The 14,995-nt window shown below is 37.5% G+C and overlaps 1 protein-coding gene across 3 annotated transcripts in view; it reads left to right on the forward strand.

Annotated features, from left to right (window-relative positions):
* The window catches only part of LOC138072389 (lysozyme C, kidney isozyme-like), a 55,451-nt gene extending 40,505 nt beyond the window's left edge, over positions 1-14,946 (forward strand). For 2 of the 3 annotated variants that reach the window (XM_068963479.1, XM_068963480.1), the window contains 4 exons: positions 8,771-9,107; positions 10,710-10,874; positions 12,731-12,809; positions 14,044-14,946. In XM_068963479.1, the coding sequence (XP_068819580.1) occupies positions 8,972-9,107; positions 10,710-10,874; positions 12,731-12,809; positions 14,044-14,110 (447 nt within the window). In that variant the 5' untranslated portion in view covers positions 8,771-8,971 and the 3' untranslated portion in view covers positions 14,111-14,946. Of the gene's footprint in view, positions 1-980; positions 1,115-8,770; positions 9,108-10,709; positions 10,875-12,730; positions 12,810-14,043 lie in introns of those variants that run through there. The other variant, XM_068963482.1, reaches the window with a different exon arrangement.
* Positions 14,947-14,995: the final 49 nt, after the last annotated feature.

Below are 14,995 nucleotides of genomic sequence, written 5' to 3' on the forward strand. Positions count from 1 at the left end.
AGGGCTCTCAAGAACCATCTCACTTCCCACTCTGCAGTCACATTCAGAGAAGGTAAGTCTAGGTCAAATAGTGCAGAGGGTCTAAATTTGCTATACTATAAATGGGTGCAAGAACCATCACTTTGCTTTATTTTTCTAAATCTAACAAAATTTGTCTCTAAGCCCCATTTCCCCAAAAGATGGTGTTGTAAAACTTCTTTAGCTTATCCCCTGCCCAGGAGCTTACAAGCATCTCAAGAAAGGACAAAGCCCAGAAAACTTGAGGAAGACCTTAGAGTTTCAGTCCATCACTGAGATGTTCATATGATGGTAATTACCCAGGCTGACATGGTTCACTCGAAGGCAGAAGCTCTTTCTCGAAGCTTCATTGAGGGACTTGTCTGGTGGTCCAGTGGCTAAGACTCTGTGCTCCCAATGCAGGGGGCCTGGGTTCAATCCCTGGTCAATGAACTAGATCCTACATGCTGCAACTAAGAGTTCACATTGCTGCAGCTGAGACCCAGCACAACCAAATAAATAAATATTTTTTAAAAAAGCTTTATTGATTCCCAAGGGAGAGCAATTCATGTTCACTTTCCCAGCAGCTGCATGCCATCCAAGAGACCTCTTACCACTGCTCTGGGACCCCCACGGAGTGGGATGCAGGGCCCTGCCACTTCTTAAGCCTGTTACCACTATCATCTCAGATCTGGCCAAATTTGCCTCCTCAAGTACCCAGGCCTCAGGAAATGTTTCTTCCTGCTTTATCCTCCTTCAATAATATAATCTCCCAAATGAAGGCCTGGATGGGACAGTGTTCCAGGAGCTTGGCAACTTATCTCTTATTCCAAGAAATATAAATTCTATTCTTATAAGAGTATTTTTCAGTCTTTTAAGGAAGTTAATGATACAATAAAAATGATCCTAAACAAAACAGGATTGTTCTGACATATTCTCTCATGTTTCTTTTTCTATAGCTTATATGCCATTTTAATGCATCTCATGAAGTTCATTGAAAATTAATATTTAACTCCTTTCTATTGAAGCTTAAGAGACCACTGATCTGGGTACAGATGAGCTGCATGAAAGAAGGATAAATTTAAAGTTAATTGGCAGACTATTTCTACCAATATGGGTGAATTCATATACACAGAGGAATGTTGAGGACTTCAAAAAAATCATTCTTTTTTTAGTGATTCTGCACACTCCTCTCTGTATGTGTAATTATTTATTATTTTGCTAATTATAAAAGTAATATATGCTGAAAGAACAAAACTTGGAAAATGCCAAAATATACAAGTTGAATAAAATTCTGAAGAGTGTCAGTATAAACATTCTCGTGTGTATCTTTTAGTCCTTTTTCTTACATAAGACGTTTTAAAGTTTTTTTAATCATAAAATACATACGCACATTTTTTAAAGTCAAATGAGGTGTTATAAGTTAAATGCTGAAAGATAGCCCTAAACGTTCTTATCCAATTCCCAACACTAGAGGCAATGTCTTTCAACTTCTTAGGTATTTTTAGCTTCTTTAGTTCTATTTTATTATTATGGCCATATATGTCAAGAGTATGATTATTCTATTCATTTTTTATTTTCAATCATGGGTATTTTCTACTGATTTCCGCCAAGGAAGATGAAGATTTAGCTCTCTGGACTCCCCATGTCTTGTTCCCCTTTACAAGCATGTACAAACTCTCACAGATGAGTATACTATGATGGTGTAATTTGGTTGTATATCTTCTTTTCTTGTGTTTTAGTTTTCTTGGAATTGACAATTGCCTTACTTTTTGTTTGCATAGTCTTCCATTTACTTATTCATGTATTAATTCATCGCCCTAGATCTCAGTCAGAGTTGTCAAACTCCTTTCAATAGTTTCAAACATTCCAGGACATTTTTTTTTTAAGCTTGTCTATTACACACATTTGTAGTAGGGTTTTTAAAAATTAGTCAACGTTTATTTTTTGTTGTGCTGGGTCTTTGCTGCTGCACGTGGACTTCCTCTAGTTGCAGTGGGTGGGGAGCTACTCTTTATTGTGGTGCCTGGGCTTCTCACTGTGCTGGCTTCTGTTGCAGAGTACAGGCTCTAGGTACCTGGGCTTCGGTAGTTGCCGCTGGCAGGCTCAGGAGTAGTGGCGCCCGGGCTGAGTTGCTCCGGCATGTGGAATCTTCCCAGTTGGAGATCGAACCCGCATGCCCGCTGTTGACAGGAGGATTGTTATCCCCTGCACCCCTAGGGAAGCCTTCCAGGACTTCTTTAACTTGGCTTTCCCCCAGGGAGTCCTTAGGGTTACTGTTCCCTTCATCTCAATAATTTCCCTTCTCCTTTCTCCTGTATTAAAATCCTGTTTACTAGAACCCTTATCTTTTATCTTATTTGCTCTTTTAAATTTTTATATCTTTATTTATTGGCTGTGCTGTGTGGACGCCACAGGATCTTAGTTCTCCAACCAGGAATTGAACCCAGACCACAACAGTGAAAGCGCCAAGTCCTATCCATAGGACTACCAGGGAATTTCCAGGAATATATCACTTCGTGATTTTTAAAGACATATGCCTTTTCATAGTACAATTTTTTTTAAGTGGTAAAAACAACATGTTATTAACAAACCCAAATACCTTTAGTTTGTCTGTAATAAGAGGTGAAAAGCATATAAACTTAAACATGTGTTTGGCAATTAATATTTCACTATTTTATTTGGAAATGAACTAGATATCAATGAATATCATTTAAAGTTAATGTTACAAAAAGATTTTGAAAACTATTTTTAAGCAGACACATTTTATTAGTGATACCTGCAAAATTCATTTACGAACATTTCTACCACTTATATCTATTTAATTCATGTGTACTTAACAATTATGCTTGAGTCGCCATGAAAATTTAATGATATTAAAAATTAACCATCATTTTATGTTATTTTTCTTGTTGACAAACTAGGCAAGTAGCAAAACTTACAGAAGTAAAGAATCTAATAATTTAAAGATGACTTTTTTCTCTACCATATTGACATACATTAAGGAAATAATTTCTATTGTAAATTTAGTTCTTGAGTAGAATTTATAATTTTATAATTTCAAGCATAAAGTAGAGACAACATAAACTTATTTGACTAGTCTTAGTTTAAATAAGTGCTTGTATTGTCTTTAAGCCAGTTAAATAGAGGTCTTTCACAAGTTTTTACAAATACTATCCAGAGGAATAAAAATATCACACATACATAACATACATACATAGATATACATGGATATATAGATAGAGACTGATGCAAACTGTGATCTCATAGCTTTCATTTAAAAATTTTAGCCACATATCCAGTACAGTAGTACAAAAACTTTCTAGCTTATAGAAGACCTAAATGGGATTTTTGGCAGATAGAACAAGTTAAATTTACCCACTCAGGTGGCTAAAGCCTTTTGCCAATATTTGTGGAAAAGACTATTAAGAATTTTACTTGTCTTGAATGAATAATCTTGTGGAGGCTATGGACAAAATTTGGGGCAAGGGAGCTTATGAAAATATCAAACGGTTTGTTTTCTTAAAAAACTATCTCTCATATTTGTTTGTTTCCGGTCCTGTAATTGCTTCAGCAATATGTGAACCATGAACTTCCAGATGTTCAAGCTGGTTTTAGAAAAGGCAGAGGAACCAGAGATCAAATTGCCAACATCTGCTGGATCATGGAAAAAGCAAGAGAGTTCCAGAAAAACATCTATTTGTTCTTTATTGACTATGCCAAAGCCTTTGACTGCGTGGATCACAATAAACTGTGGAGAATTCTTCAAGAGATGGGCATACCAGACCACCTAACCTGCCTCTTGAGAAACCTGTGTGCAGGTCAGGAAGCAACAGTTAGAACTGGACAGGGAACAACAGACTGGTTCTAAATAGGAAAAAGAAGTACATCAAGGCTGTATATTGTCACCCTGCTTATTTAACTTATATGCAGAGCACATCATGAGAAACGCTGGGCTGGAGGAAGCACAAGCTGGAATCAAGATTGCCGGGAGAAATATCAATAACATCAGATATGCAGAAGAAACCACCCTTATGGCAGAAAGTGAAGAACTAAAGAGTCTCTTGATGAAAGTGAAAGAGGAGAGTGAAAAAGTTTTCTTAAAGCTCAACATTCAGAAAACGAAGATCATGGCTTCTGGTCCCATCGCTTCATGGCAAATAGATGGGGAAACAGTGGAAACCGTGGCTGATTTTATTTTTCTGGGCTCCAAAATCACTGCAGATGGTGACTGCAGCCATGAAATTAAAAGATGCTTACTCCTTGGAAAGAAAGTTATGACCAACCTAGAGAGCATATTCAAAAGCAGAGACATTACTTTGCCAACAAAGATCTGTCTAGTCAAGGCTATGGTTTTTCAGTGGTCATGTATGGATGTGATTGTTGGACTGTGAAGAAGGCTGAGCACTGAAGAATTGATGCTTTTGAACTGTGGTGCTGGAGAAGACTCTTGAGAGTCCCTTGGACTGCAAGGAGATCCAAGCAGTCCATCCTAAAGGAGGTCAGTCCTGAGTGTTCATTGTAAAGACTGATGTTGAGGCTGAAACTCCAATACTTTGGCCACCTGATGCGAAGAGCTGACTCATTTGAAAAGACCCTGATGCTGGGAGGGATTGGGGGCAGGAGGAGAAGGGGACGACAGAGGATGAGATGGTTGGATGGCATCACCAACTCAATGGACATGGGTTTGGGTGGACTCCGGGAGTTGGTGATGGACATGGAGGCCTGGAGTGCTGTGGTTCATGGGGCGGCAGAGTCAGACACAACTGAGTGACTGAATTGAACTGAATTGCTTTAGCAACAAGGATCTCTTTGGGTGCTTACATTTCAAAGATACAGTAAGATCAATATTTCCAAGGGTCAGAGAAGGGACTGTAGGTCTTATATGAGATGGAACTCAAGGGTATATTTGCCCTTATCAGAAACCTAAGATCATTATTATTACATTTTTCCTTTGTTTAACAGTAGGATAGGATAACTCAACAATGTTGACATTTTTTTGGTAGTGCAGGCCCAAAATATGGGATGTCTGGACCTGGTGGGGTTGGCTTTACAAAGTAAAGGACAATAAATCAAACCTTCATGTGCCTTTTCTGGACCTTTGTCAAAGCTATTTCCTGGCTATCAATATTTCTGTAAGTTTTATACCTGCTTGAGTGCCAGCTGTAGCTCTTGACAGTCCTCTGATGTTCCCCTCCTAACCTTGTTGAGAAAGTTAAGGAAGTGTTTTGTTTTTCTTTCACACAGTCGCTCAGTCATGTCTGACTTTGCAATCCTGTGGACTGTAACCCACGAGGCTCCTCTTGTGTCCATGGGATTTTCCAGGCATAAATACTGGAGTGAGTAGCCATTTCCTTCTCTAAGGGATCTTCCTGACCCAGGGTCCCCCTCATTGGCAGGCAGATTTTTTACCATTGAGCCACCAGGAAAACCCTGTACCTTCTGTATCTATTTCTATCTTTTCTCTCTTTCTTTCCTTTTTTTTTTTTTCTCAATTTGATCTTCCCATTGGTACCTGTAGGACACTTGTTTAAGATGAGAGCTATCTTAAAAGTCCTTTTAGGTGTAAAAGTTCAAGTCTTCAATAGATCTATTCCAACTGTGAGTCTGAGCCAGTGAGCCTTTTTCATGGCTTAAAACCAATATTAGGGCTTACAAGAGCTTAAAACCAATATTAGAGCTTATACTATTAGGACACAAGAGCTGTCCCTTAAGAAACGTAGGCCTCTCAAGATGCAGAGCCACTCCAGAGAAAGCCTAAGAAACAAAGACCTTCCTTGTCTCAGGTGACAAAGAAAGCTCTATGTCCTGCAAAGTGGGACACCTTACATAACTGACCTCCTAACCTATGCTACCAGAAAGGTGATACTGAGAGGAGAATTTTTCCTTCACAAACCAGGCAGCAAATGTAGAGGCCCTAAAGGCCTCTTATGACCTGAGACACTTCATTAAGACAAATTTCCCTGACAGCCAGCATGGTTGGACAAAGAGAATATTGCCTGTCCCTTCATGTCTTCGGCTGCTAGCTGGCTGGCTGGCTAACTGCTGATGCAAGCCTGACAACCTGCACCCCGCCAACCCCACAAAGGGAGTATTCTCACTGGTGACAAAGCCAAGTTCTCAGAAGAGAAAACAAAACAAATGGAGATTCTCATCTTATGGTTTTTCGTCCTTATGACAGACGACAAAGGAAAACGTAACTCTTCCTGCGAGGCTAAGAGTCAGTAACCATAGGGGCTGATTAACAAAAACAGATTCACGAGAATCACAATTCAAGGTCTGTTTTCACAAATGTTTTTCTTCTGCCACTGTGAATTTGGAAAGGAAGGGAAAAGGAGAAAGTTTTATCCTCCTCTCTTGTCTGTGCACTACAGAGAAAGAGCTGGGAGACTGACATGGTAAGAATCTGTACCTTCTGCTGGTCTGCTGTCTGTTATCCCATATTTCAATTGCAGTCGCCAGGGAGAATGGAGTGTTCTAGCCTTTCACGGTCCCATCCTCCTCACCAGAAACTGTACAGGGGGAAATGTTTGTTTCCTTTCACTATTTTAGGTTTTTGGCTGGGACTCTGTAACAAAAAGACAGCTTAACAAGAGAAAAGGAAATGAGTATATTAACATGTACATCTCATATATACTTATGAGAAATGAAAGTGGTGAGTAACTCAAAGAGGTGTCTAGGACTTGGACTTACAGATCATCTTAACCAAAGAACAATATATTTTTAGGGGAACTACAAGACAGAGGCAAAGAGTACTGGGCTTCCAAGGGCAGCAAATAGTGGTACAATAAATACATCAGAAACTAATGGAAAATAATAGCTAGTCAGTATAGGTTGTTACCCAGAGTTCTCTAGTCCTGACTTGGGCCTAATATGTGTCTAGGGATGTTGATGATTAATTCTTGCACAAATTTATGTGCTGCTTTCAGGAAAATAGGGGGAGAACAGAGAACTTTTCTTGGATCTTCTTCTTCTGCATTGCCTTCAGCTCAAAATTTTTCTTGTGTCAAAGGGGAAGATTCTTGGGGTGGCATATTCTGTTTTTTTGGTTTTTTTTTGCTGTAAAATTCCCTTGCTTTACAATGACTCTTTATGCTCTAACATGAAAACGTGAAGTAAGGCTTTGTCAGAAAGGAATTCAGTTCAGTTCAATTCAGTTGCTCAGTCATGTCCGACTCTTCGCGACACCATGAATCGCACTCCAGGCCTCCCTGTCCATCACCAACTCCCAGAGTTCACTCAAACTCATGTCCATCGAGTCAGTGATGCCATCCAGCCATCTCATCCTCTGTCGTCCCCTTCTCCTCCTGCTCCCAATCCCTCCCAGCATCAGAGTCTTTTCCAATGAGTCAACTCTTCTCATGAGGTGGCCAAAGTACTGGAGTTTCAGCTTTAGCATCATTCCTTCCAAAGAACACCCAGGGCTGATCTCCTTTAGAGTGAACTGGTTGGATCTCCTTGCAGTCCAAGGGACTCTCAAAAGTCTTCTCCAACACCACAGTTCAAAAGCATCAATTCTTCAGTGCTCAGCTTTCTTCACAGTCCAACTCTCACATCCATACATGACCACTGGAAAAACCATAGCCTTGACTAGCTGGACTTTTGTTGGCAAAGTAATGTCTCTGCTTTTGAATATGCTATGTTGGTTGGTCATAACTTTTCTTCCAAGGAGTAAGCGTCTTTTAATTTCATGGCTGCAGTCACCATCTGCAGTGATTTTGGAGCCCCCAAAATAAATTCTGACACTGTTTCCACTGTTTCCCCATCCATTTGCCATGAAGTGATGGGACTGGATGCCATGATCTTCATTTTCTGAATGTTGAACTCTAAGCCAACTTTTTCACTCTCCTCTTTTACTTACATCAAGAGGCTTTTTCGTTCCTCTTCACTTTCTGCCATAAGGGTGGTGTTATCTGCATATCTGAGGTTATTGATATTTCTCCCGGCAATCTTGATTCCAGCTTGTGCTTCCTCCAGCCCAGCGTTTCTCATGATGTGCTCTGCATATAAGTTAAATAAGCAGGGTGACAATATACAGCCTTGACGTACTCCTTTTCCTATTTGGAGCCAGTCTGTTGTTCCCTGTCCAGTTCTAACTGTTGCTTCCTGACCTGCACACAGGTTTCTCAAGAGGCAGGTTAGGTGGTCTGGTATGCCCATCTCTTGAAGAATTCTCCACAGTTTGTTGTGATCCACACAGTCAAAGGCTTTGGCATAGTCAATAAAGCAGAACTAGATGTTTGTCTGGAACTCTCTTGCTTTTTCCATGATCCAGTGGATGTTGGCAATTTGATCTCTGGTTCCTCTGCCTTTTCTAAAACCAGCTTGAACATCTGGAAGTTCACAGTTCATGGAGTTAAGAATGTTATTTGCACGAGGCTTACTTCTAATAGCGAAACATTGATTTATAAATTAAGAATTTACAAGAGTAACCAAGAAGTTAGGAATGGAATTTGGCCGAACAACATAGTGTTGTACTATATACCTATCTGAACAACAGGCAATGTTCTTTTGTGGAAAGTGTATATAAAATAATCTTAAAGGAAAAAGATGAAGGCAACATACAGAAGGCACATAAAGCAACTTAATGAAGAAAAATGTAATGAAAGATTGGAATTCATTTTCAGTTGAGTCAAATGTTCATTCAGGTTTTTTTTATACTTGCTCAAATTCATAATAAAATAGGAAAAAGTTCCGCTTTTGGCAATAGTGCTAATCCCAATTAGTCCTGAGCAATGTCTTTAAGTAATGTCATTTCACTATTTTCTTGCAGATTAATTCTTAGGACGTCAGAATGTCCCTCTTCAAACATAAGAAAGAAAAATTTAAAGTTAGTGAACCAATCAACATTTCCTGTTTTCCACGTCTCAGAGGGTGGAGCTCCCAAACCAGTCGCATAAGAAGGAAGTGAAAAGATGTTAAAAAGCAGGGCCAGCTCCCCTGGTCAGCCTGGAGGTCTGGCTTCTCAGTCAACATGAAGGCTCTCCTTATTCTGGGGCTTCTCCTCCTTTCGGTCGCTGTCCAAGGCAAGGTCTTTGAGAGACGTGAGCTTGCCAGAACTCTGAAAAGATTTGGAATGGATGGCTTTAGGGGAATCAGCCTGGCAAACTGTAAGTTAACTCTTTTTCATCCTTTCAAATAGTTAGCTAGGTGTAGAACAGATACTAATAGAGGATGAACCAAAAGAAAGGGTCTTTGAGTGAATGTTTTTTTCTTTCTTGGAGGGTTTACACACTTCAGTTCAGTTCAGTTCAGTCGCTCAGTCGTGTCCGACTCTGCGACCTCATGAACCACAGCACACCAGGCCTCCCTGTCCATCACCAACTTCCGGAGTCCACCCAAACCCATGTCCACTGAGTTGGTGATGCCATCCAAGCATCTCATCCTCTGTCGTCCCCTTCTCCTCCTGCCTTCAATCTTTCCCAGCATCAGGGTCTTTTCCAATGAGCCAACTCTTCACATCAGGTGGCCAAAAGATTGGAGTTTCAGCTTCAGCATCAGTCCTTCCAAAGAACACCCAGGACTGATCTCCTTTAGGATGGACTGGTTGGATCTCCTTGCACTCCAAGGGACTCTCAAGAGTCTTCTCCAACACCACAGTTCAAAAGCTTATACACTTACAATGGTTAAAAGTATCCACTTGTTCTTTTAGAATCAGATGTACCAGGTGAAGGAATGAGGCATGGTGGGTCAAATTCTACATCATTCTAAGCATGCAAGGTTCCCATGTACTCCTCTAGTGCTACTAAATTTGACAACTGGCGCATGTAGACTGACTATAAGATACATTTTAGCACCTGGAACATGTCTGTCAAGCCCTTGTTGTTTGACTCTAGCCATTTCTAATTTGGATCTTGGGTTCTGAATAAGGCAGTATTTTTCTCATTTTTAATCCCCCTAACATGATGTTGCACTTTTAACATCCAGGTTTTTTAAAAATTCCATTGAACTCTTAAAACAGGGACAGTAGAACTATCTCCCCTCAATCAATATCTATATAAGGATCCCTGAAATGCAGCATGAAATGACATTTTATTATTCTGACTCTAGTTCATTAATTATTTTTCATTTTCTTCCACAGAATTTAAGATGTGCCATAAGGAAAATTTCCTTTGTATTTTAGTCCATATTTGTCAATGTCATCACTGTAGTTTTCGTACTGAATTCAGACATTTCTCCTCCATAAATATTTTTGAATGAGTTAGCCAATTGCTAGATGGATGGATGGATGACCCAGCCTTTCCTATTCTATGATTCTTGCCTGCATTATAATTTGATACCCAAATTCGCCTTCGGTATCATAAATTTTCTTTCTCCCAGAAAATCCTTATTTTTTTCTGATAAAAAGCATTTTTCCATTAACATATGCATCTGCTGCTAATGACCAAACCCAGTCAACAACTCTGTTGATTTTTCTGTTCTAGGCTTAATCCTACCTGGGTGTTAGTAGTAAGGAAAGTGTAATAGCAATGGAAGATATTTTTAAAAATATGTTATCTTTTTCATTTGTATTACCAAATCATTTGCTAAGAAAAGAATTTTCTGAAGGGACCTTTAACACCAAAGTGTTAAAACACTTTACAAGTAAAATGCATCTTTATACTTGTAAAGTAAGTCGTTAGTAAAATAGAACTAGTTAAGTAGAACTGATTATGCTATGAACTGTAAGTCACATGATTCACTCTTTATTACTCAAAATATGTTTTTTTCAGGGATGTGTTTGGCCAGATGGGAAAGCAGTTATAACACACAAGCTACAAACTACAATAGTGGAGACAGAAGCACTGATTATGGGATATTTCAAATCAATAGCCACTGGTGGTGTAATGATGGCAAAACCCCAGGAGCAGTTAATGCCTGTCATATACCCTGCAGCGGTAAGACAAGATAATGTGGAGTGATGGCACAGGACTCACCTGGTTATACCTATTGAGTTATCCAAAAAGTTCGTTCAGGTTTTTCCATAAACATCTTATGGGAAAATTGGAACAATCCTATAGGTCAAGATTCAATAGAAATAAAAAAATCTTGAAGGGTTCATCAGGGACCTATAAAAACTCCATTTTAATATCTAGAAACTCTATTCTCCTCCTCCTAATTTCTTCAGTTTCTAATCATAAAAGTTTGCTGTTTGCTAACATACAGGAGTTGCTGGAATGACCTATCACTTTATCATAACTGGACATATTGATACTTTGGAAAACAATGCCATTCCTTCTACTTTCCTTGTTTGGGGAGGATTAGCGATAATTTTGTTGGGTGGTCTGTTTTTAAAAATCTACCCTCCTTTATTGGAAAACAAAAGAATTACTAGTTAATCAAAGTGGAGGAATATACGTGGTATTTTTAAAAAATTGTTTTTACTTTTTACGATAAAATATTTTAAATATATGGACAATTAGAAACATTACTATAATAAGCATCAATATGCTCATCACGTACTTTAACAGTTGTTAACATTTTGGCATATTTACTTATGTGTATATATATATATATATATATGTATATAAACTTCTTTTTGCTGAGTGATTTTAAGGTGAATTAGAAACATTATGACATTTCATTTATAAATTCTTTAGAACGAATCTCCAAAAACACAGCTCCTATATAAAAATTGTCATTCTAACAAGTTAATTTCTAAATTTGCTTAACTGAGGTGAAACAAGTATTCTATTGATTTCCTTTTAAAATAGAGAAAGCATGTGGAATCTTTAAAAAAAAAATTTTTTAATTTATTTATTTTTTAATTGAAGGATAATTGCTTTACAGAATTTTGTTCTTTTTTGTCAAACCTCAGTGTGAATCAGCCATTGGTACACATATATCCCCTACATTTTTTTTGAACCTCCCAAAGCATGTAGAATCTTTAGTGCCTGAAATATTGGAGAAATATAGCAAAATTGATACTGCTAAATTTTTAAATATTACAAATCCTAATAGTGAAGATGAGTCTAAGAATATACTTTTGTATCCAGTTAATTTATTTAAAAAATGTTGTATCATGGAATAACCTGTTGTCATTGAATAAAAATTCTTACTACCCAGACATGTATGACCATAGAGAAATTTTGGTATCCACATGTTCTTTTGGAATACACAACAATCCCGGACATGAATGTAAAGCTATATTATACACATTTGTACCCACATAACAAAAGTGAAATTGTACTATAGTCACTGCTTTACAATTTTGTCTTTATTACACAAAATTATTTTTGTCAACAAATACCAATCCTTATTGTTTTTTAAAAATGAATAGATTTTCACAATATAAATGCTCTATAATGTATCAACCTAACTCTTACTGTTAAACATTTAGGCTAGTTCCATTTATGCCCTCTATTAATTGCTATGAAACAGTTTGTATACATGTCTTTCAGTACATCTCTTATTATTTCTTTAGAATCAATTTCCAGCGTTGAATTGCTGAGCAAAAACCTGCTAGACCAGTTTCTGCTTGTTTGTCTTTTTTTTTTTTTTCCAATAGTTCCCAGTAAAAAGAAAACCTTCTATCATGCTAATTAATAATTCCAGAGCTTCCAATGACTTTGGTAAATGAGAAACAGATGCCAAATGGGATGGAATGAAGAGTTTCCCCCAACATCAACAGATAAGCAGACCCTTAAAAATTATTTTAGTTGTTCTTTCCTCAGCCTAACAGAATAAAGCTGACTGAGCCTAAACTTAACATTTCTATGAATGGTATTTTCACTTCTCACCACCTCTTTTTCAGCTTTGCTGCAAGATGACATCACTCAAGCTGTAGCATGTGCCAAGAGGGTTGTCAGTGATCCACAAGGCATTAGAGCATGGTATGTGGTTTTTTTCCCCTTTCAGTTTATTGAGATGTAATTGACATAAAGCACTATGTAAGTTCAAGGTGTATAGCATAATGATTTGACTTACATCAGGAAACAGTATCACAATAAATTTAGTGAACATCCATTATCTCACATGGATACAACATTAAAGAAATAAAAAAAATTTTGTGTGTGGTGAAAATTCTTAGGATTTACTCTCTTTTTAACACTTTTCATATATAAAATATAGCAGTGTTAATTATATTTATCATGCTTTATATTTGTTTTTGCTCTTTAGTCACTAAGTCCTGTCTGACTTTTGTGATCAATAAACTGTTACCTGCCAGGTTCCTCTGTCCATGGGATGATTCCAGGCAAGAATACTGAGGCAGGTTGCCCTTCCCTCCTCCAGGAGATCTTCCTAACCCAGGGACTGAATTTGTATCTCCTGCATTGCAGGCAAATTCTTTACTGCTGAGCCACCAGGGAAGCCCCATGCTGCACATTATATCCCTAGTATTTATTTATCTTATAACTGGAAGTTTGTAGTACCTTTGACTGCCTTCATCCAATTCCCCTTCCCTCACTCTACCTAACCACAAATTTGACCTCTTTTTCTAGGACTTTATTGCTTTGTTTGTTTGTGTTTGAAATATAATGGATGTACAACACTATGTTAGTTCCCATTACAGAGTGTGGTATGTGTTAAGTATTAAAGGAGAGAGCTGTTTTATCCTATTGTTATGAAAGAGGTGAGAGAATATTTCCAAAGAGCAAAGTATGGTACTGAGAACTGAAAATTGCAGCTTTGGATTCATGCTAAATGGTGTATAACATAGAAACAATCTACTTTAACGGATTCAAAATCTTATTCTTTTACTCCTCAATTTATTTTTGGGAATTTCTAGAGGTTTTAAGATTCTCCACCTTATACTAATTCCTTGTCATATCTTGACATTATTTTTGTCATTAAGTAAATATGGAATGCACTTTGCATTTGTGCTGTGAACTACACAGGACTCAACATTTGTACTCAGATGTTCTGTGCCCCAGCGAAGGTTTGGGGGAGATGTGAAGTCCTTGGTATACATATCTCCAGGTAATAAATAGCAATACTTGGATCTGTCTGTAGCTTTTATTTCATGTATTGATAAACTATGTTGTTTTCCCAAAGGACTTGAAATATAGGTAATACAGTGAAGCTATGTTTCAACCTTATTACCATTTGTTTCATCTTTCTCTACAGGGTGGCATGGAGAAGTCATTGTCAAAACCAAGATCTCACCAGTTACATTCAGGGTTGTGGAGTGTAACGCTGGAGTTTTTACTTCAACCCATTTTATCTCTTTTTCATATTCAGGAAGTAATAGTTGAGGGAAAGGTCATACTTTCAAACAAATAATGTTTTTTTTACAGAAGAAGGATCATGTGGTCTTTCTTTTAAGATACTTAATGTTTACTTCATGTGTTTATTATTTGATATGAGGCCCACAGTGTATTTCAGTTTAATAGACCTAATGCTGGTGAATGTTTGTCTAAAATCTTAATTATCAAATATATATCCAGAGCATTCAGTTCTTAAAGAAATAGCACAGACTTAATCTTGAATCATACAAGTACTCCCCAATATTCAACAAAAATATAGCAAAATAATATCTTTAAGCAAACTGATCTTAGGCAAGATCCCACCTGTGTAGTAGGCACGTAACACCGTCATCTGTTCAGTCATCTCCAAAAACAGTGAAAGATAATCACTCTTTGTTGGGCAATATAAAATGTTAAATGGAGCAGAATGCCAAATGACTAAGAATGAAGAAAGCCTGAATTAAGAATTTTGTTTTCATAAAGTGTGACCTTTGTTTTAAATGTTGTCTTAAAAATGTTGCATTTACACAGCTTTAAAAATAAGCTCAGAATTTATGTCAATCACTTTTAGCCCTTTTAAAGAACTCAATTGTGCATCTTGCTGTCATGAAGGATATAAAGATGGATTAGATGAGCTGTTGTTTTTTCTTAATGTTATAAGCTTAGTTTCATGCATTATCACAAATTCAGAGGCAGAAGAGTTTGTAAGTATTGAAATCATTGCTAGTTAATCACAGGTGTGAAATCATGAATGCTATAAAAAGTACATTTTCAGTAAAAGCTTTGCAATTTATACTTCGTCTTTCTTTGTTAAGTCATTTAGTGTCTCTGAA

This window comes from Capricornis sumatraensis, unplaced genomic scaffold, assembly GCF_032405125.1.
Source record: "Capricornis sumatraensis isolate serow.1 unplaced genomic scaffold, serow.2 scaffold15, whole genome shotgun sequence".
Classification (NCBI taxonomy): domain Eukaryota; kingdom Metazoa; phylum Chordata; class Mammalia; order Artiodactyla; family Bovidae; genus Capricornis; species Capricornis sumatraensis.